The sequence below is a fragment of the Pagrus pagrus genome (assembly GCF_965226575.1).
Source record: "Pagrus pagrus genome assembly, chromosome: 7".
NCBI classification, from domain to species: domain Eukaryota; kingdom Metazoa; phylum Chordata; class Actinopteri; order Spariformes; family Sparidae; genus Pagrus; species Pagrus pagrus.
The window spans coordinates 1,969,468-1,990,568 of NC_140191.1; the positions used below are offsets into that span (position 1 = coordinate 1,969,468).

A 21,101-nucleotide genomic window follows, 5' to 3' on the forward strand; every position below is an offset into this window, starting at 1 on the left:
TGACCCTCTGTCAGCAGGCTGTGGTGTCTCTGGGTCCCCAGCTCTCTCGTCCACTGGGCGAGAGATATCAGGGCACAGATACAGAGACATGAAGAGAGAGAGGGGATGAAGCTCAGGCCTCTCGCTGCCAGAACGACTGCTGGGACTCACAGGGCCAACGCGTGCAGAGGCGTTATCCTGCTCTGGTGTCTGTGGCTGAGTTTCATTAGCCAGACAGCACAAGCCCACAGAGTGGCCGTCATTATTCTGATGCAGCAACCTGAGATCACCGTACCGTCTGTTGTTGAAGCCAGTCTGGGCTGCTTTACCCAGAGAGCCCAAGCCTATGGAGTGGGCTGACTGGACCGCTGGTGGTCTGTCAGGAGGTTCTGCTCGGTTAACCATGGCTAAACTCGGGTGAAAAGGGCCCAGTCCAGGTCTGAGCTGGTGACCAGCAGGTCTGGGGACCAAAGGAACCCCAGTTAGTTTGAAGAGAGACATCGTGGAAGTCGATGAGAGATTACAGAATTTCTCCTGATGTCCAAGTATCAATGTCCAGTCTGACAAAACCGTCCAGATAATGTTGAGACGCTTCTTGGTCTTACCCTCTAAACTTTACATGACGTGGAGTGCCTTTGATCCTTTACAGTGTAAAGGATCAAAGGCACTCTACGTCATAGCTTCTGGGATGGAACGGCGGCAGGAGTGACGTCAGAGGTGCTCGTCCTCAGTGTCATTCAGACTCGCTGGCGTTTCCGGTCACGCTCGTGCCTGTGTGTGACAACGTATGTGACGACGTGAACACAGCGTGTGACGTTTCCCGCGTCAGATCTCCTCCTGTGTGACGCTGCAGTGTTTACAGGCTTCAGCTGGTGTCTGGACGCAGCGGAGCCGCCAGGAGCGTGAAGCTGCAGCACAGCTTCGACATGGAAGAGCGTTTCTGTCAGTTACAGAAAAAAACTCGTGTCACGTCATAATCATAAGATTAAAAAAGACGAAATTATGAGATCAAATGTCACATTTGAGAGATGAATGTTGACGTTTTTATCTCATAATTTGGACTTTTTTTAGTCATAATTAGATATTTTTTTAATCGCATAATGTTTTATTTATTATCTAATTTAAATTCGTATCTTGTAATTTTTTACTTACTACAACAATCATATAGCTTTGACTATTTTACTTCATAATTATTACTTTTATCTCATAATTTAGATTTATTAATCATATAATTTTAGTTTTCATCTCATAATTTGGACTTTTTTTAATCATATAATTTGATTTAAAGTGTTTCCCATGTCAGTAAGTTTTTTTTTTAGCATAGAAATAAGTTTAAAGAAGTTTAATAAATTTAAGTCAAAATTTGCCATTTTTGTAACTTATCTTTTGACGGATTGTTTCATGCACGTGCTCATCTTCCAGATTTTCTTTATGAATGGGTGGGAGGGCAGTTTTCCTGAAATCCTGGTTATGGCCCTGCTTCCTACTTTCGAAGCAAAGTTTGGAAAGTTTTGGAGACTGCAAACTGGCGACACAGATGATGAGATGATTCATCAAAGGCCGATTGTAGAAATTAAACGTGAGAGGCGGTATTTTACACACAGTGATACATCTGTCATTTAATTTCCAGTATAATATTCCATAAAAACCTTTCAGTTGTAAAAATATCAGCCAACTCAAATCTTATATCAATATTTCCTCAGTCGGCGCTGTGTCACCATCACACCCCCCCCCCGGAGCGCAGCGGAGCGGTCCGGGCTGTTCGGTAACTAACTGATCAATTTATCATCATCAATGGTGGAAATCCAAGATAACATCAAATAGCATTAAAGAATGAGTAATGTGCATATTTCACCAAGTATGATTTTAGTTTTCATGTAGTTGTTGTGTGTGAAGTTGCTGCAGTGGACACGCACACCGCGCGCTCCGTGCGCACTGGAGACGGTTCAGTCTCCACACGCACTCTACCTTCTGCACACATGGACTGAATTCACGATTAAAGCTCTCACAGAATCGTTACACTCCATATCCTCAGTGTGAGTCCTGGTCACAGCGCAGGACAAGTTCACCGCAACTAAACTTCAATATATAAACAGGCTCGTGTTCACACGTCAAACTTCTACTTACGAAATGATATCCAAGGGGGAGAGAAACCACCGTCCGTCAGTCTGATCGCTGTAAACAACGTAATACTGCGGTGGCACTCGTGCGTAATGCTGATGGACGCATGAACTTTCAGTGTCCTCTCACTGCTAAAGGAAGACGTGAATGACGGAGTTAAAGTGTTTTTCTAAACTCCATCCCCAATGAAAATTCCCCAAAATTATGCAGAAGCACATTCGTCCAAACTAACAGTTGTAGTCTAACCAGCAGGAGACCGTTGATGTGCGGAGTGATTCTGGTGACACTACAGTGAATAATAGGGAAGTTATTGAATATTTTTTGTGGTCTCCTTTTTCGGTGTTGCATTTTGTAGACGGTCCCTGCGCCCTCGTCTCACAGACGGCTGTCCATAGAGACCAGTGTTATTTGTCCAGCCCGCTCGTTTTGATGAAAATGCGCTTGTAGCTCGGTGTCTACCTCACTACGGCAGGAAAGAGTCGTCGTTTGTGTTTTAACAATGTTTCGCTTATGAGTTATTGATCCGGGAAGTTCGAATCCGCGCCTGGCACGCGCAGTCTTACCTGCAGGCTAACGGTCTTACCTGTATGTTAACGTGTATGTCTTATTTGTGTATATGTCTGTGTCCATGTCCATGTCAGGTCGCTGGTATACAAAGCGAGAGGTAACGCCGGGCAGCAGCGCCATCCTCCTGTGTCCAGCAGCCTGGAAAGCTCCTCCTCGTCGTTTCCATGTTTATATACTGACTGCGTGATGCTTTCACTTCCTCTTTCTCGCTTTGAGTCGACACAGCTGACTGTAAAAGGCAGTAAAAGGTAAAGTACCGTACAACTATTATGTTCCATACTCTTATGTTTCGGGGTTATTACATGTGTAACGTCACTGGCAGCGAACCGCGTCCGTTATCAAGTTGATAAAAACGTTACACTGAAAGAGTCTCAGTCAGTCCATTAAGTATAAATGCTAAGCTAGGCCAGACTTAGCCTCCTTTTTTAATATAGGCTATATAAAAGACACGAACTAAAGTCCTCTAAATGATATTCTGGTTTCTACTTTCTGTTTGGCGGTGATTTATTTTGTATTCAACATAACTACATAAGAAAAAACATCACATGAAAGTGAAGGTTAATCTTCTTTACATATTATTTTTGGGTGGAATTTATTGATTTTATGCTGAGTGTGCTGTATCACAGGCAGCTGGACTTGTTTCAGTCTGATGAAGACGTGTCACTTCTACTGGAGAGGACGTTGCAGCCTATTGAATCATCCTGTGTGGGCGTGTCCTTACAGAGTTACTAAGGACACATGAGCTCTTCGCTTCAGTCCTTAAGGCCAATGAAAGTAAGTACTGTGTGTCAGGATGCTGCATCAGAGCCAAAGTAGCACATTTTTGAATTTGTTTATTTTATCGGCAGTCTGACAGAATAATCAGTGCTGATAATCGGTCCACACCTAATATAAAGATTTAATGAATAAGGAAAATGAGTGGACTGTGATGCACTGAGTGTGGCACAACTCCCCGGTCCTCCTCCTTTTTGCAAGTAAGCTTGAAAAACAAGTTAGTGTGGATGTCAGCATGCAGCATGACTTAGCATTGTGCATTAGCACAGTTACGAACAGGAAAGCAGGAAATATCTGTCAGGGAAACAGCCGACCCGAAGAGACAGGAGCTACAAGCAAAAAAGGAAATGACTGCAGCAGATGGCAGTTATTTAACCGTAAGGGAGCTGAGTACTATTTCCAGGAAGAAGACTTCATGCTTTTGTCAGGCCTGGACTAGGAAGGAGGACTCAGGAGCAGATTTGGAGCAATTACAGCAGGCTTTATTGTGACACTTGTATTCTTTACTTACACTCTTAAACGAAGTGACAAACAAACAGGCTTTGAAACATCTAAATACTCTGTAGGCTATGAAACAGTACTATGTAACGTGAGGCAAAAGGACCTCAAAGAAACAAAGAAGGAAACTAAAAATCACTCCGAAGGAGGCAAACAAAAGACACTAACTTAACTACTCTGGCAATCTCAGCTATGAAAACAAGTAACACAAAATCACTCCAACGGAGGCAAACAACAAGACTAATAAATTATCTAGAATCTTACTGGAAAAATTTACAAACGAAAAGTCACTCATTTAAGAGGAAAAGTAATAGAAATACAAACTTGGAAAAACGAGGCTTGGATCAAGGCTGGGGTGCGTGACAAACACAAACACTCTGGCACAGAACAAAGGGAGACGCAGACTATAAGACACATCAGGTGAGGGAACACAGGTGGAAACAATAAGGAATCAGGGGAGACGTCAGACAGGTGGCACATGAGGAAGGGCAAGTGACCTGAAATGAGAGGAGAGTTACTTTTCAAAATAAAACAGGAAGTTCACAAGACAAAAAAACCCAAGACAAGACACCCCTCAGGCGGTGTGACAGCTTTGCTTACTTCACTAGAGCTGTATCATATTATTGAGGACTTCACCAGCAAACAATGACCACGTGTCAGTGTACCCTCTCCACAGTCACTTGATGTGGATGTAAGTAACCTGCAGTAAGTTATATTTTCCTGGTTGTTTTAAGTGAAATCTGAATGAATTATATTTTTCAGGGGAAAAGTCCAAACAATTTACCAGAAGATAGACGTGGTAGTTGAAGGTAACTACTTTAAATCCACTTTCTACTTGACTACATTTCAAAGGGTAATAATCAAGATACTGTAAATATCCTGTATCACGAAACAGCCTCAAAATATCACTAAAATATTGGTGTTTATTGGCAGCATTTGTCCTGCTAACACAGCATGTTTGGTGTGTTTGTGTGAAGGTATACATTCTACCATGAGTAAGCCTGAGGAGGTAGATGAGGGAGTCCCTCCCTCCAGCACCACTCTGTCTGAGGAACATGAGAGTCGGACCGAACCTGACAGGTAAGATAAAGAGCTGTCCAACCAGAGCTCAGGGTAAAATGAGTCCACTGTCAGAGAAGTGTGAGTACTCAGAGGAAGGAGAAGATGTTACTCAGTCAGACATTTTATTTTTAACCGTTTGTTGGATTCAAAGCTTCTAGTTACAATCCTGATTTTATTCGATTGTCTGACAGCACTTCATCAGATTTGGTTTCCTATCTGTTGTAGCTGGTAACACATCTTTCCTCACAGTCACTGAGCTCCATATACGTCCACCTGTCTTTGTCAACGCTTCATTTCTTTCAGGACTGAGCAGCAAAGAGCAGATTCTCCTGAACCAAGCGGTGTGTCCATGAAGAGTGACCGGTCCAAGGACTATCCTCTTGAGTTTAAAAGGCAAGACGACATTTCTGAGTAGGTCAAAGGAACTTTCTAAGCACAAATTTTCTCCAAAATTTGAATTCCTTTTTTTAACGCTTCATTTTTACAGGTTCGAGCAGGACAGAGCAGATTCTCCTGCACCAAGTCACTTGTCCATGAAGAGTGACCGATCCAAGGACTATCCTCTTGAGTTTAAAAGGCAAGAAGACATTTCTGAGTAGGTCAAATGAACTTTCTAAGCACAAATTTTGGAGAAAATTTGAATTCCTTTTTTTAATGCTTCATTTTTACAGGTTCGAGCAGCAAAGAGCAGATTCTCCTGCACCAAGTCACTTGTCCATGAAGAGTGACCGATCCAAGGACTATCCTCTTGAGTTTAAAAGGCAGGAAGACATTTTTGAGTAGGTCAAATGAACTTTCTAAGCACAAATTTTGGAGAAAATTTGAATTCCTTTTTTTAATGCTTCATTTTTACAGGAATGAGCAGGACAGAGCAGATTCTCCTGCACCAAGTCACGCCTCCATGAAGAGTGACAGGTACATGGACTTCCCTCTTGTTTTCAAAAGACAAAATTCAAATTCTAAGTAAGTTAAAGGACCTTCTCAGCACAAATTCTCAACAGAGGGAGATAACTTTATAACACTACTCTAACATTGCTGCATTACTTTAATAATCACAGCTCTACATGTGAGAAAGTATAAAAATGGAGGTTAATCTTAAACTGGAAAAATTGCATTTCCTGCGAAATACTACTACTGCTGAAGTGATTTAGAAAAATCCTCCTCCCGCTATTTCCTTCACTTCCTGCTGTTCTCGTCAACCATGGCTGAGTTAACTACCATAGCTGCGCTTTATCTGTTGTGGACGTATTTGGATCCGAAACCCAAACGCCGCCGCGTCTGGGTTCATGAGATCCTCCGCAGACGCTCACAGCTGGGTGAATACCATCACCTCCTCCAGGAGCTGCGTCTGGATGACGGCCGTTTCCAGCGGTACTTTAGGCTGACGGTGGCCCAGTTTGAGGACCTCTTGGCCCGGGCCATTTTTTGAAAAGTTCGCCTGACGTCACTACGTCGGTGACGTGGTTTGGATATCAACGCTGATTGGATGTCGCGGCAAAGCGTCACGCGATGTCGCTTGAAAAGTTCAAATTTCAACTTCAAGCGATGGACGCGATGAAGCGATGGCCGCGATGGACGCGTCATCGCGTTGCTCGTATCGCCCGAAATGCGTCGCCCGACGCGCCATCGCGACCGTCCATCGCGTTTGGTCTGAACGCACCGTTTGAGCGAGAGACAAAACCGGTACCGTCTGCTCTCCTCCAGAACTTCAGGCTCAAAATTTACATTGTGGCTTATGGGGGAGTTGCTGGAGTGGTTGTCGCTCTAGGGCTTCTACAGCCAAAAGTGTAAGTCCTATATCTGAAATAAGACCACCAGCTGAAAGCCAACAAGATTTCCTACATTTTTATGTATATATTGTCTATGTGAAGTAAAAGATGTGGGATCTAAACCAAGCTGAAGATATTTTTTTCAGCAGGTTTTCCAGCTGCTCTCCACTCTGGCGGTCATGTGACCCACTCTGCAGCTCTGAACATTCTGCAATGCACACCCATTATAAAATCTGAGCACGAGCTAAAAAACCTTAAAACTAAAACTGTGATAATTTCAAAACCGTAAAAGATTTTAAAAAGCTGAATACACGCTGAATAGTTCAAAGTCTGGTGACTTCTTCGAAGTTTGAATGATGTCTGGAGGTCAAACTATGAAGGAGGAGAAGAGGTTGAAAATCAGGTGGGTTTGAAGAGGATTTGAAGATTTTCCCATTCACTTCCATTGTAATTTTTATTTTGTAAAAGCTGAATATTTGAAAAAGCAGAAAAGTCAGAAAGCTGAAAAGTACAAGGCTGAAAGAGCTTAAGAAGCTGAACATTTTGATAGCTGAACGGTTTCTGTAGCTCAAAATGTGTAGGAGGAGAAGCTGACCGAAAAACGTACGGAAGAATAATAATAACTTTATTATGCTTTATTACAGCATTCACACTAATAATGCAGCTGAACGTGGTCAAATTAGGCTTTGCTAGTCTTGTAACTTCTTTCTCTCCATCTCTTCTCAAACCCTTGGTTTTGTGTATGAGCTGTATGCTTTAACCTTCATCCTTCAGTGTAAAGTTACATGTCTTCATCACTAATGGATCTTGTTTTCTCCCCAGTATTCACCAGGAGACGTCAGAGGTTTCCACTGGTCGTCAAACAGAACTGGACTCCATATTTATAGTGCGTATACACACATACAAACACATCACATTTTGCTGAGGCAAGGCAAGGCACGTTTATTTGTATAGCACAATTCAGACGCAAGGCAACTCAAAGTGCTTTACAGGCGTATAAAAGCATTTAAAATACATTAAAACAAAACATTAAAACAAGTTAAGAAATAGGCAAGTAGGCTAAAATAGAATAGATTTCCTACGCACAATAATAGAAAACAAAAGTCACAGAGAAAATAAAAGTTACAGTGCAGTTCAAAGCCTTAAAATTGCTTCGGTGAAAGGCAGTGGCAAACAGAAAGGTCTTACCCCCATATTCCACTGGATACGGTACGGCTGCGTTACGTGGCGGAGCTGATCCGTAACACTTTAGTCTGTGTTAATTTCCACCAGGTCCGCTGCGCTGCGTGTCTGCTGCGTGCCAGCTCCGGCAGTCCGCAGCCCTGCGGAGCAGATACGCAGGACTTCTATTTTTTGCGGACGCCGCAGCACAACGCAGCAATTCAGCACAGAGCAAATATGGCGAAACCGGAAGTCAGACACCAACACAACATTAAAACATCCGGTTACCTTTCAAAATAAAACACTCCGTGTTGACGCCGGATGATATTTTACGTAACTACGTCACCAAAACGTCATAATGGGCGGGGCCAGGCCTGGAGTCAACAGGTCAGAGGTTTTTCAGAGTTCATTGACGAAGCCATGGATGAGGAGAGACTAATCATGGAGGTTGAGAACCACAAGATTATCTATGACCCCACACATCCTTTTTACAAGGATAATATCAAAAAGGAAAAGGCGTGGAACACTGTAGCAGGAGTTTTGGGAGTGGAGGGTGAGTTTTTACTAATTACTTTCAGTACTGATATAATGCAAATTGTATAATCATGTCATTAGAAATATATATAGTTAACTATTTTACAGGTATTTTATGTGATAATGTAAAGTAAATTTAACCATGTTTTTATGATGTTGCTTGACATTAATTGAAGTGAAGAAAATAACTGAAAATAAACTTTGCTTGCTAAGTTTTAAAATGTTTCTAGAGAGTAGGTTCTGTTGGGGGATGTCTTGTATTTGCACTCTACCTTGACTGTGTCTTGACTTCTTTTCACAGGAGGTGTTACTTTCACACTTGTAAATGTTGTGAGGGGGGCTGACAAGAATTTCTCAAGCAATACTTTTTCAAACCTTTTATTTTCAGTAATAAAAGAATCGCTCACATATTTACAGTTATTTGCTTTGTTACAACACAAGCTACTTCAGACCAGGTGGAAATAAGTATTTCCAGACATTTACAGTTGTTAACAGTAATGTCTTTGAAGTTTCACACCATCCTGTCCTGCCAGGACACAGCACCTTCGGGGGAGGTGAAGAAAGTTACAAAGCACTCCCTCACAGCACAGGCCTCTCTTGAAGCCCTGTTTCCTCCCATGTTTCTCACCGGTGCCATGTGTCTCCCCACCTCCTCAGCCTCTTCCAGCAGCCTCACATTTTCAGAGGGAGCAAGTAGGAAATTGTGCAGGATGCAGGCAGCCACCACAACCGTGTCCACATTTTTGGGGTGCAGATTAATCCTGCGATGAAAAATCCTCCACCGGGATGACAGAATGCCAAAAGCATTCTCAACCACCATCCTCGCTCTAGAGAGTCTGTAGTTAAAAATCCTCTTGTGGTGGTTGAGATTCTGTCCAGGGAAGGGTCTCATCAGGTAGGGCTTGAGAGGGAATGCTGCATCAGCCACCATGGCATAAGGCACATCCCCTAGGTGAGCAGCACCTGGCAGAGAGACACTTGGTGGCACATGTAGTGTGTTGTTCTCCATTCCTTTTCCCAAGTCCGATCCTGCATAGACCCCGCCATCGCTTGTTCTCCCAAAGTCTCCCACCTGAATGCATCTGAATCGGTAGTCCGCGTCCACAAGTGCCAAAAGCACAATAGAAAAAGTCTTTTTGTAGTTGAAGTATTGGCTACCGGACCGTGGTGGTGCTTGGATGACAACGTGTTTTCCATCCAGTGCTCCCAGGCAGTTTGGGAAGTTCCATTTTTCCCAAAATCGTTGTGCCACCTCCTTCCAGGTGTCTTGGGTCGGCCTTGGCAGGAACTTCTCCATCATTTTTTTCAATGGCTGCACAAACCATATGGACGGAGTTTGTGACAGTACTGTGACCCAGGCGATAGCTGAAAGCAAGGCTGGTCAGGGAGTCCCCAGAAGCCAAGTACCTGTTAGGGAAGAAATAAATGAAAAGATAAGTTACATGTGACATTATTATATTAACCTGTCTCTCTTCTTTGTTTCAGTTGATGTTTGCAAAGCAAAATGGAGGAATTTGAGAGACGGCTTTGTGAAACACAAGAAAAAAGTCACTGCCAGTGGTTCTGCGGGAGGCACCCAGAAGGACTGGAAATACAGCGACATCATGTCCTTCCTGTTGCCTTACCTTCAGCCAAGAAGGTCTGTATGAAATGATCTAACAGTGATAACAGTATTGACGACAATATTAACTTTTTGATTATTAATGGTTCATTGCAAATAATCTTAATTAAACTGATTAGTATAATCATGAAATCCCTAATAAAATAATAATAGATAAATGAACACAAGGAATAAGTGTTTTTGTTTTTTTCCTATATAGTTCAAAAAGCAGTCTGGGTGCTGCTCCAGCCGCTCCAGCTGATGAGGAGAGGTCACTGACACCGCAATCAGTTTGTGGGTCAGATGAGCTGCCTGGCACCAGCACAGCTGTGAGACCATCTTCTGTGTCTCCAGCTCTATTAGGACCACAGCCCTCTACTTCTGGGGAGAGGGACAGGCCCCACAGGTCCCGCAGCCAGGGGCCGTTCATGCAGATGCTAACGTCAAGTGATGAGCCACAGTGGGAAGAGGGTGCCAGCCCATACACAGACCTGTGAGGCCAAAGTTGTATATAGTTGTTTGTGTTTGCTGTGGTTTTATATTTATACGTGAATATTTCTTAAAAGACTTCGTATATAATTTATTTTCTGTTTGTCATTGCTTTACATTTATATTTTTTATATTTTTTCTAAATTAAACATTTTTTCTCAAGCTTGTGGTCGGTCATTTATTGTCTATAAAAATTTAAGCTCACCTCAGTGCAACAGCGAGTCTCTGCTTTGGCTCTATGGCAGCTCTGTAGTTTGTAGACTGCCTGGTGAGTTCATCACCAATCATGGATAGGAGCTCATCCATTTGTTCTGCGCTCATGCGGAAATAGGTATGATGGCGTTGACTATCCAGCCGCAGTTCAGCCACAAGATGATAAAAATCCCCTTGGTGAGGCCTGCGCTGGTTCAGAGGATGGACCCAATGCAAGCTCCTTCTTCTACCCCTCCTCCGCAGTCTTGCAAGAAGGAGAAGAAGGGCTATTGTTCTCCTCCTATGAATAGGCACTGAAACATACAGACAAAGAACACAAAGAATTAGAATTACTATATTATTACTGTGTAAAAACTAAAACACATTCACTAGATTACAGTATATTCTCTCATAAATTGACTGGGCACTGCAGCAACTTTGTTTTTGTTAATGTTTTCCTGGTACAGTTTAATCTCTTTTCTGTTGGCTGTAGCTAAACAAATGTAGGCTAGGACAACAACAACAATAGGTAAACTTAGCACAAAACACAGCACTCTCTAAACAGATAGCATTTCCAACAGAAACAGTAAATAAATTAAGCATTTATATATAAACAGGCTACTTACCCATGGTAGAAAGACAAATCAAAGCAGGTCCACCGTTCCTCTACTCCTTTGTTGGTAACTAAACGTTTCTCTGTGTGTTGTTGTGTTTATAAACACGGACCTTTAACTGCGGCTGCGCGCGATTACGTAATTATCGCGAGAACTCCTCGGTCTCGCAACTCCAGCTGATCGGCGGAGCTGCGCCGTGGCGGACTCAAAACGCAACTGGTGGGGTTTGCCGGACGACGACGACGGAGCAAAACCGTACCGGAGCTGTAACGCAGCCGTAACGCAGCCGTACCGTATCCAGTGGAATATGGGGGTTACACTATACGAAAGCTGCAGTAAACAGTAATGTCTTTAGCCCTGATTTAAATGAGCTGACAGTTTGTGCACACCTCAGGTGTTCAGGAAGTTTGTTCCATAGGTGAGGACCATGGAAGCTAAATGCAGCTTCACCCTGCTTGGTTCTGACCCTGGGGACACTGAGTAGACCTGTCCCTGATGACCTGAGGGCTCTGGATGCTTCATACCCAACCAGCAGCTCTGACATGTATTTAGGCCCAAGACCATTTAGTGATTTGTAGACCAGTAACAGGATTTTAAACTCAATCCTTTGGCTTACAGGGAGCCAGTGCAGGGATTTAAGGACAGGTGTGATATGGTCCATTTTCCTGCTGTTGGTCAGGACTCTGGCAGCAGCATTCTGGATGAGCTGCAGCTGCTTGATTGATTTTTTACTGAGACCTGTAAAGACACCATTACAGTAATCTAACCTACTAAGAATAAATGCATAAACTAGTTTTTCCATGTCTTGTTTAGACAGAAGTCTTTTAATTCGTGCAATGTTTTTGAGATGATAATAGGCTGATTTAGTGATAGTCTTTATGTGGCTGTTAAAATTCAGGTCTGAGTCCATAACTACACCCAGATTTCTGGCTTTGTCAGTGTAATTGAGTGAAGTTGGCCACTGACCTCAAGCCTTGCGTTTTTGGGACCAAAAACAATGACTTCTGTCTTTTCAGCGTTGAGCTGAAGAAAGTTCTGGCCCATCCACTGAGTGACTTGTTGGATACATTCACTCAGCGACTGTAATGGACTGCAGTCATATGGTGACACTGTGATGTAGAGCTGTGTGTCATCAGCATATGAGTGGTAAGAGATGTTATGATACTCCATGATCTGGGCCAGTGGGAGCATATAGATATTAAACAAAAGTGGCCCAAGAATAGAGCCTTGGGGGACTCCACATGTCATCTTTGTTCGCTCAGATTCACAATTACCTAGCGACACAAAGAAGTCTCGATCTGCTAAATAAGATTTGAGCCAATTTAGCACCGTACCAGAAACTCCGACCCACTTCTCCAGTCTGTCGAGAAACATGTTGTGATCAACTGTGTCGAATGCTGCACTAAGATCCAGTAATACCAACACTAAAGTTTTTGATGCATCAGTATTATTAAGGCGTATGTCATTTAACACCTTAATAAGTGCAGTTTCAGTGCTGTGGTGTGGTCGAAAACCAGACTGGAAAGCGTTGAAGGAGCGTTTTGGGTCAAGAAAGAGTGAATTTGTTGATAAACAACTCTCTCAATGATCTTTGACAAAAATGCAAGGTTTGATATTGGTCTGTAGTTACTTTAATACTGAAGCATCCAGGTTAGGCTTTTTTAAAAGAGGGTTGATTACTGCAGTTTTCAAGGCCTTGGGAAATTGTATATATATATTTCTGGTGCAACACAATTAAAAACATTTTTCAACAAATTTGTAGGCAGCATATCAAGGCAGCAGGTCGTGGATTTTATATTCTTAACTGTTACTGTCAGAGATGCATGGTCTATGGGTTGAAACTTTTCTAGATGTCTAGAAGATTGAGGAGGAACTGGTGACATAACCAAGTTTCCTGAGAAGGAGCCACTTATTGTTTGTCTTATCCTCTGAATTTTATCTGTAAAAAAGGCTGCAAAGTCATTGCATGACTTGTTGGACAGCAGTTCAGGAGGAACAGATACTGAGGGGTTTGTCAGTCTGTCGACAACAGTGAATAAGGTGCGGGCATTGTTGGTATTATTTTTAATAATCTCAGAGAAAAAAGACTGCCTTGCCTTTTTCACTGCTGAGCAGTGAACGTACACATTAAAGCTTAGATAGTGATGAAGGTTCTCAGTCATCCAGGTCATGGTAATACTAAGTGCTGTATCGTAGGTGACTGGACTTGTTTCAGGTTCTTGAAGATGTTTCACCTCTCATTCAAGAGGCTTCTTGAAGAAGCATACCAGCATAGCATTGGCAACATTAATGTTTGCTAGGTAGCGTTAGCAATGTTTTGTAGTTCAACAAAATGACACCAGCAGATGATCTGAACAAATGAATATGTTTTTGTTCCAGCGTCTTGAGGAGAACATTGTTACTTTTGTGAAGAAAGAGTTGAAGAAGTTCCAGAAGGTTCTGAGTCTAGATTACCCAGAATGTTTAGAGGTCCAACGTGAGGAAGAGGAGATCATAGATGATGAAGAAGAAGAACAGAGGAGGAGCGGCAAGGAGGCATTTCTGAAGATCACCCTGCAGTTCATGAGAGGAATGAAGCTGGAAGAGCTGGCTGACTCTCTGTATAACAGTAAGAAGCCTTTGATAGATGTAGCAGGAAAAACATAATATCTGCTGTAAATATGAAGTGGTGGTGGAAAAGCAAATTGGCGTGGCGAAGTTTGCTTTGGCATGGCTAAATGTGCTGGTGGAAAAATGCCATATGGCTCCACATCTGATGACAGCTCTATGCTGCAGTCAGTGTATCAGATCTTAAAAGAGACTTGTACAATCTAATCCAATGTGTCATTTTTCCCTGTAGGAACTTCTGCTGCAGTGTGCCGCAGAAAACTCAAATCTAATCTTCAGAAGAAGTTCCAGTGTGTGTTTGAGGGGATCGCTAAAGCAGGAAACCCAACCCTTCTGAATCAGATCTACACAGAGCTCTACATCACAGAGGGAGGGACTGCAGAGGTCAATGATGAACATGAGGTCAGACAGATTGAAACAGCATCCAGGAAACCAGACAGACCAGAAACAACAATCAGACAAGAAGACATCTTTAAAGCCTCACCTGGAAGAGATGAACCAATCAGAAGAGTGTTGACAAAGGGAGTCGCTGGCATCGGGAAAACAGTCCTGACGCAGAAGTTCACTCTGGACTGGGCTGAAGACAAAGCCAACCAGGACATACAGTTCACATTTCCATTCACTTTCAGAGAGCTGAATGTGCTGAAGGAGAAAAAGTTCAGCTTGGTGGAGCTTGTTCATCTCTTCTTCACTGAAACCAGAAAAATCAGCAGGTTTGAAGAGTTCCAGGTTGTGTTCATCTTTGACGGTCTGGATGAGTGTCGACTTCCTCTGGACTTCCACAACACTGAGATCCTGACTGATGTTACAGAGTCCACCTCAGTGGATGTGCTGCTGACAAACCTCATCAGGGGGAAACTGCTTCCCTCTGCTCGCCTCTGGATAACCACACGACCTGCAGCAGCCAATCAGATCCCTCCTGAGTGTGTTGACATGGTGACAGAGGTCAGAGGGTTCACTGACCCACAGAAGGAGGAGTACTTCAAGAAGCGATTCAGAGATGAGGAGCAGGCCAGCAGAATCATCTCCCACATCAAGACATCACGAAGCCTCCACATCATGTGCCACATCCCAGTCTTCTGCTGGATCACTGCTACAGTTCTGGAGGATGTGTTGAAGACCAGAGAGAGAGGAGAGCTGCCCAAGACCCTGACTGAGATGTACATCCAGTTCCTGGTGGTTCAGTCCAAAGTGAAAAACATCAAGTATGATGGAGGAGCTGAGACCGATCCACACTGGACTCCAGAGAGCAGGAAGATGATCGAGTCTCTGGGAAAACTGGCTTTTGAGCAGCTGCAGAAAGGAAACCTGATCTTCTATGAATCAGACCTGACAGAGTGTGGCATCGACATCAGAGCAGCCTCAGTGTACTCAGGAGTGTTCACACAGATCTTTAAAGAGGAGAGAGGACTGTACCAGGACCAGGTGTTCTGCTTCGTCCATCTGAGTGTTCAGGAGTTTCTGGCTGCTCTTCATGTCCATCTGACGTTCATCAACTCTGGAGTCAATCTGCTGGCAGAAGAACCATCAACCTGGTGGTCTAAATTGTCCAGAAACACAACTGAACTTTTCTACCAGAGGGCTGTGGACAAGGCCTTACAGAGTCCAAATGGACACCTGGATTTGTTCCTGCGCTTCCTCCTGGGTCTTTCACTGCAGACCAATCAGACGATCTTACGAGGCCTGATGACACAGACAGGAAGTAGCTCACAAGGAACGGTTCAATACATCAAAAAGAAGATCGATGAGAATCTGTCTACAGAGAGACGCATCAGTCTGTTCCACTGTCTGAATGAACTGAATGATCGTTCTCTAGTGGAGGAGATCCAACAGAACCTGTGTTCAGAACGTCTGTGCACAGATAAACTGTCTCCTGCTCAGTGGTCAGCTCTGGTCTTCATCTTACTGACATCTGGAGAAGATCTGGACGTGTTTGACCTGAAGAAATACTGTGCGTCAGATGAGACTCTTCTGAGGCTGCTGCCAGTTGTCAAAGCCTTCACTAAAGCTCAGTAGGTTTAAAATATTACTACGTAAATAAAATACATTAAAATTGGAAAGAATAATCTCACTGTTTCTTTTTTTTTGCTGATGCTTCTTTAGGCTGAGCGATTGTAATCTGTCAGAGAGAAGCTGTGAAGCTCTGTCTTCAGTTCTCAGCTCACCGTCCTCCAGTCTGAGGGAGCTGGACCTGAGTAACAACGACCTGCAGGATTCAGGAGTGGAGCGGCTCTGTGCTGGACTGAGGAGTCCAAACTGTACACTGGAGGTTCTCAGGTCAGGATTCATCAGGTTGTTCAACAGAAGACCCATCGTCTTCACAGCTAACATGGGGTGGAAAAAGATGTTATGCATGTCAAGACTGTTGCTACTCTAGTTTTTGGGAACTTCATAGACTTTGATATTAAAAGTTTGACTCACACAGAGTCGAGACAACTTCTCTCAGACTGTTTGTCAGTTTATTTACAGTATCAACACAAACTGTAATAAACAGACGTAACATGTGATGAGTCTGTTGCCAAGTGAAGCTTTTAATGTAGATGTGTAATGAACACCAACCGTGCTTAAAGAAGAGTGTTTGTGTGTGTGTGTGTGTGTGTGTGTGTGTGTGTGTGTGTGTGTGTGTGTGTGTGTGTGTGTGTGTGTAGGCTGTCAGGCTGTCTGATAACAAAGAAAGGCTGTGCTTTACTGGCCTCGGCTCTGAGATCCAACCCCTCCCGTCTGAGAGAGCTGGACCTGAGCTACAATCATTATCATCCAAGAGACTCAGAAGTGAAGCTGCTTTCTGATGGACTCAGAGATCCTGACTGGAGACTGGACACCCTCAGGTACGGACAGACACGAGTGTAGTTTGAACTGATCACAAAAAACTGTCCCACTTAGCTCTCGTTGTATCTAACCATGCAGAACTTTAATATGTTTGTTTTTTGTGATGATCACAGATTTACAGTAAAACTCTTCTTTCCAGAAAGTTTCATTCTCTGGATATTCAACAAACACTGTTAACAGTTTTCACTGAAGTTGTTAAGTGCTGATCTCACTGTTTTTGCAGGATGGATCCTGTTGGATCACATTTCATGAAACCTGGTCTGAGGAAGTGTAAGTGTGTCATTGTTTGTGTTTATTTTTATTTTTTTAAATAATGAGCTGAAGAAGCCTACAGTTGATTTTGATTGACAAATTGCTTCATGTCATGGAGAACCAACAGTCTGCAGGGTTGTATATAAGACCTTATATACGTATATATCCCAGTGTATCAGGAATCACTGAGTGATCACTGATACCCACTTTTCGATCGAGGCAGTTCAGGTTCTGGCTCGGAGCCGGTGCCTTCTCTGGGTCCAGTTCTTTGCAAAGGACCAGTTCCTGGCCAGGAGAAGTGGTTTCAGACTAGCACCAATAGTTTTCTGGTCTAGAACAGAAAAAAGCAAACATCAGGGGCTGGGGCAGGTCATCACGACCAGAGACCAACTAAAACCACTTATATTTTAAAAAACACTTTACTTGGTAATTTTTCAGACAACAACTGATGCTACCTTTTGTCTTCTTCTCTCAATCAGACGCATGTAAACTCACACTGGACCCAAACACAGCAAACAAGAATCTCATGCTGTCGGACAACAACAGGAAGGTGACAGTGGGGAGAGAGAAGCAGCCATATCCTGATGATCCAGAGAGATTTGACTACTGGAAACAGCTGCTGTGTAAGGATGGTTTAACTGGTCGCTGTTACTGGGAGGTCCAGTGGAAAGGACATGTTTATATAGCAGTGACGTACCGAGGGATCAAAAGGAGAGGACAGGGTGACAACTGCTGTCTTGGAAGGAATGATCAGTCCTGGAGTCTGAGCTGCTCTGATGATAAAGGTTACTCTGTCCTGCATAATAACAGGAGAGCGTCCATCCGTCGCCGATCTTTGAACAGAGTGGGAGTGTACCTGGACTGGCCTGCTGGCACTCTGTCCTTCTACACAGTGTCCTCTGACACACTGACCCACCTCCAAACCTTCCAAACCACATTCACTGAGCCGGTCTACCCTGCATTCAGGGTGAGGATGGACCCGTCAAACTCCTCAGTGTCTTTGTGTCCGATATAGTAGAGAGGGTAGGGAAGTCTTCTAGGGTATCCAGTGCAGGTTCAGGCCAGGGGCCACCTTAATGCTGAAAGAGATTTATGTATTAATCTTGCTTCTGTGGCTTTTTTCTTACATCTGTAGAAACTAAAGACAAGAAATATGTGTAGATCACTAATGCATTGTTATACATGTTGGAATGTTTGTTAATCGGGATCATTCCCAAATTGATCAATAATAAAAGGTGCAATTCTTAGTGTCATCTACAAACCATCAAAAATATATTTAGAGCGCATACCTCCACCAATGCCAAACAGTCCTCTTAATCTAATCCAATCACTCAGAGATACCAGCAACCTCAGTACATCCTAATTCCTTCCTCAAGATCCTTGATGCATTATTCTCTGAGATATAAATGAAAATGTCGTCGTATCTAACAACATTAAAGAAAATGAGAAAAACTTCCTGGATCTGCACCAAAAGTTAATGTGGTCTATTCTGAACCAAGACCCATCCTCCATCCAGGTTTCATGGAAATCCCTTCAGTAGTCTGTGTGTCATCCTGCTGAAAAACCAACAAAGAAACAACTGGACACGTGAAAACACAACCTCCTTTCTTTGGCTGTAGCAACTAGCTGCCCTTAGTTAATTAGCTCAGTTAGGCGTGGATTCTCACTCGCTGACTGCAGTTTACCTACATCACAACCTTGGATCACTGGGGCAGTCACGGTAGGCGATAGGGCTCAGCTGGACACCAGGCTGGGACTGGACGCAGCCTCTGAGACCGACAGAGGCCAGTTTGAAGACGAGCACTGGATCCACTAACCCCTCAAACTGAATACAACAGAACAGGCTCCAAAAACTCATCCAAGGCAGATACATGCAGATGTTTCTACCAACTGAGATTGATTTGTCCCAAATGAGATTAATCTATGAGAAGATAAAAACAGTTGTACGTCTGTTTCATAGCAGTCCCATCGTAACATGTTGCTGGAAGCATCAGCTCTCATCTACACAGCTGTTACTAAAAGGGAGCACACAAACGTTGACCACAGTCTTTAACCTCGCTGGACGAGCCAAAACTGCCCCGTGTTTAGCAAACATGTCCCGGATCCAGAGAAGAGCAGCACAACCGCAGTCTCTCATCCCTGCAGAAGGTTTCCCCTCAGAAAACGCTGCTTTGACCAGTTTTCTTAACCCACATCTACTCCGCTGTGTGGTTTAATTAGTGTCTGGGCAGATACTAGAAATTTGCATGTATTGTTACACTGTTGAGCTTGTGGACCGCTGAGTCCTTTTTACTTGCAGTTAGTTTTACATTACAAAACACTATTGCTTGTTTTTTTTGCTCATCACAAGCTGATACAAGCCTCTCCTCTCTGTGGAGCTAAAGTGTTAGCTTAGCCGCTGTGTGAGCGTACAATAAGCCGCATTCCTATCAAGGATCAGCCGAAGGCGATTCGAGTTTGTTCACCGGCCCCTGACTGACAGGAAGGCGAGTATTGTGTCTCCACAGCTGTTTCTCCCTCTTCACTTTGCTCCGAGCGTTAGCTCTCGTTCTCTGACTTGTTGGAGACTTATGGTTAATGACCTCGCTATAACATTGGATACGGTTGTCCTGTGGTAGCACAACCAGCTTTGTGGCTCTCTCTTTGTCTCTCTTACACACACACACACACACACACACACACACACACACACACACACACACACACACACACTCGCTGCATGCTTGTTTGCTGCTTTAGTTTGTCTTTGTGTTTTAGTTTCATAGTTTAGCTGCTGTAGTTGAATGATGGATCTTTGTTGATTGATAATTATTGATTTGATCAGTTTGCTAACATTAATAGATTCTATTATATTGTACGGAGCAGTTTTCTGTGATTATTTTGTGCATATGTTTTGTGGTAATTACTGGTTGTGATGGTCAGTGCTCAGATTCATTTCCTTCACTGTTCCTTTAATTCTAAATGTTTAACAAATATTTATAATATTTGAAACCTTCTTATGAAACTGTTTTTGGTCTGGTTATTGTTCTCTGATTCCAGGGTGGTGTCGCGTTTCAATGATTTGAATATTATTTTAATTTTTTTTTAATTTTGATTACTTTAATTTTGATAATTACTATCAATATTAATTATTTAGTTATTTCTAATAACCACACCTGCCCTACCATCAATTCAAACAAGAGCATTCATTTGCTATTTGGCACATTTAATTCAATAAAATATCACATGACCAAATCAGAGGTTGTTTACTGTATGTTCAGGTAGTTATTGATCACTGGATGATGTATTTTATATTAAGTAGATTATTGTGAGATGTGAATAAAATAAGCCAGGAGTTTGATCTACTGTTTGTAAAAGCTGTTACCAGTAAATAGAGCGTACTAGTGTCTGGATAGGTTGTGTGTACACTTAACTTGCTGATGCTACACTCTATTTCAACGTTCAATGTATTTTTTCCTGTTTTATGTGCACATATGTGATTATTCATTATTCAAGATCTTCATTGGCTCATTTTTTCTGCCTAAACAAACTAAATAAACAACCTCTCTTTGTTTCCATGACTGAATAAACTGAATAAACAAACTGACCTTAAAGGACAACACAGTTCATACTGTTTTACTTTATTTATATGTGGCGGACCCTGCCACCTTTCTAGCTTCAAGCAGTGTTCTGGTACCTTATTTTCCTCAGAGAACAGCTTGTTTATTTACTTATGGTAATATTGTATTATTACGTCATTAATATTGTAAATGTAAAAATAACAGAACTACATAGTGCCTCTTCACACAAACTGAAGCAGCAGACTGGTCTGAAGGTACTCTTCATGAATAATAATTCCACTAATTATTAAAACTAATTCCAGTGAAGCTGAAAAGTCCTCAAACTGATTTTTGTCTGCTTGTGTTTTATTATAAATCTCGAGGACTTTTAATAACACACTGCAGCAGGAACACCAAGCTGTTGTAATATGACTCTCGGCCACACGGTGGCAGCACTGACGTCAGTGTGACTGAGCAGTCGAACGGCAAAGAATTAGGCGCCATCTTGGATTTA

At 42.8% G+C, this 21,101-nt stretch overlaps 2 protein-coding genes and 1 long non-coding RNA gene across 3 annotated transcripts in view; 2 read left to right on the forward strand and 1 right to left on the reverse strand.

The window, feature by feature from the left end:
* Positions 1 to 2,488: 2,488 nt before the first annotated feature.
* Positions 2,489 to 21,101, forward strand: part of LOC311260066 (uncharacterized protein) — a 38,135-nt gene continuing 19,522 nt past the window's right edge. The window contains exons 1-2 of the mRNA XM_084357579.1: positions 2,489 to 2,915; positions 4,702 to 4,748. Of these exons, the coding sequence (XP_084213705.1) occupies positions 2,854 to 2,915; positions 4,702 to 4,748 (109 nt within the window). The 5' untranslated portion in view covers positions 2,489 to 2,853. The remainder of the gene's footprint in view (positions 2,916 to 4,701; positions 4,749 to 21,101) is intronic.
* Positions 8,535 to 11,638, reverse strand: LOC311259569. The gene is made up of 3 exons (XR_014622918.1): positions 11,373 to 11,638; positions 10,760 to 11,060; positions 8,535 to 9,872 (listed from the first exon to the last, which is right to left on the reverse strand). It is a non-coding gene; the product is annotated as an uncharacterized lncRNA (long non-coding RNA).
* Positions 16,627 to 20,599, forward strand: LOC311259561 (stonustoxin subunit beta-like). Its single transcript, XM_084356795.1, has 2 exons — positions 16,627 to 16,795; positions 17,528 to 20,599. The coding sequence occupies exons 1-2, from the start codon at positions 16,756 to 16,758 to the stop codon at positions 18,061 to 18,063; spliced, it is 576 nt and encodes a 191-aa protein (XP_084212921.1). The 5' UTR covers positions 16,627 to 16,755; the 3' UTR covers positions 18,064 to 20,599.

Coding starts and splice junctions, on each gene's coding strand:
- LOC311259561 (XM_084356795.1), top strand. CDS start 16,756: ATGGACTCAGAGATCCTGACTGGAGACTGGACACCCTCAG. Junction 16,796..17,527: donor TGGAGACTGGACACCCTCAG/GTACGGACAGAC, acceptor TCTCTCAATCAG/ACGCATGTAAACTCACACTG.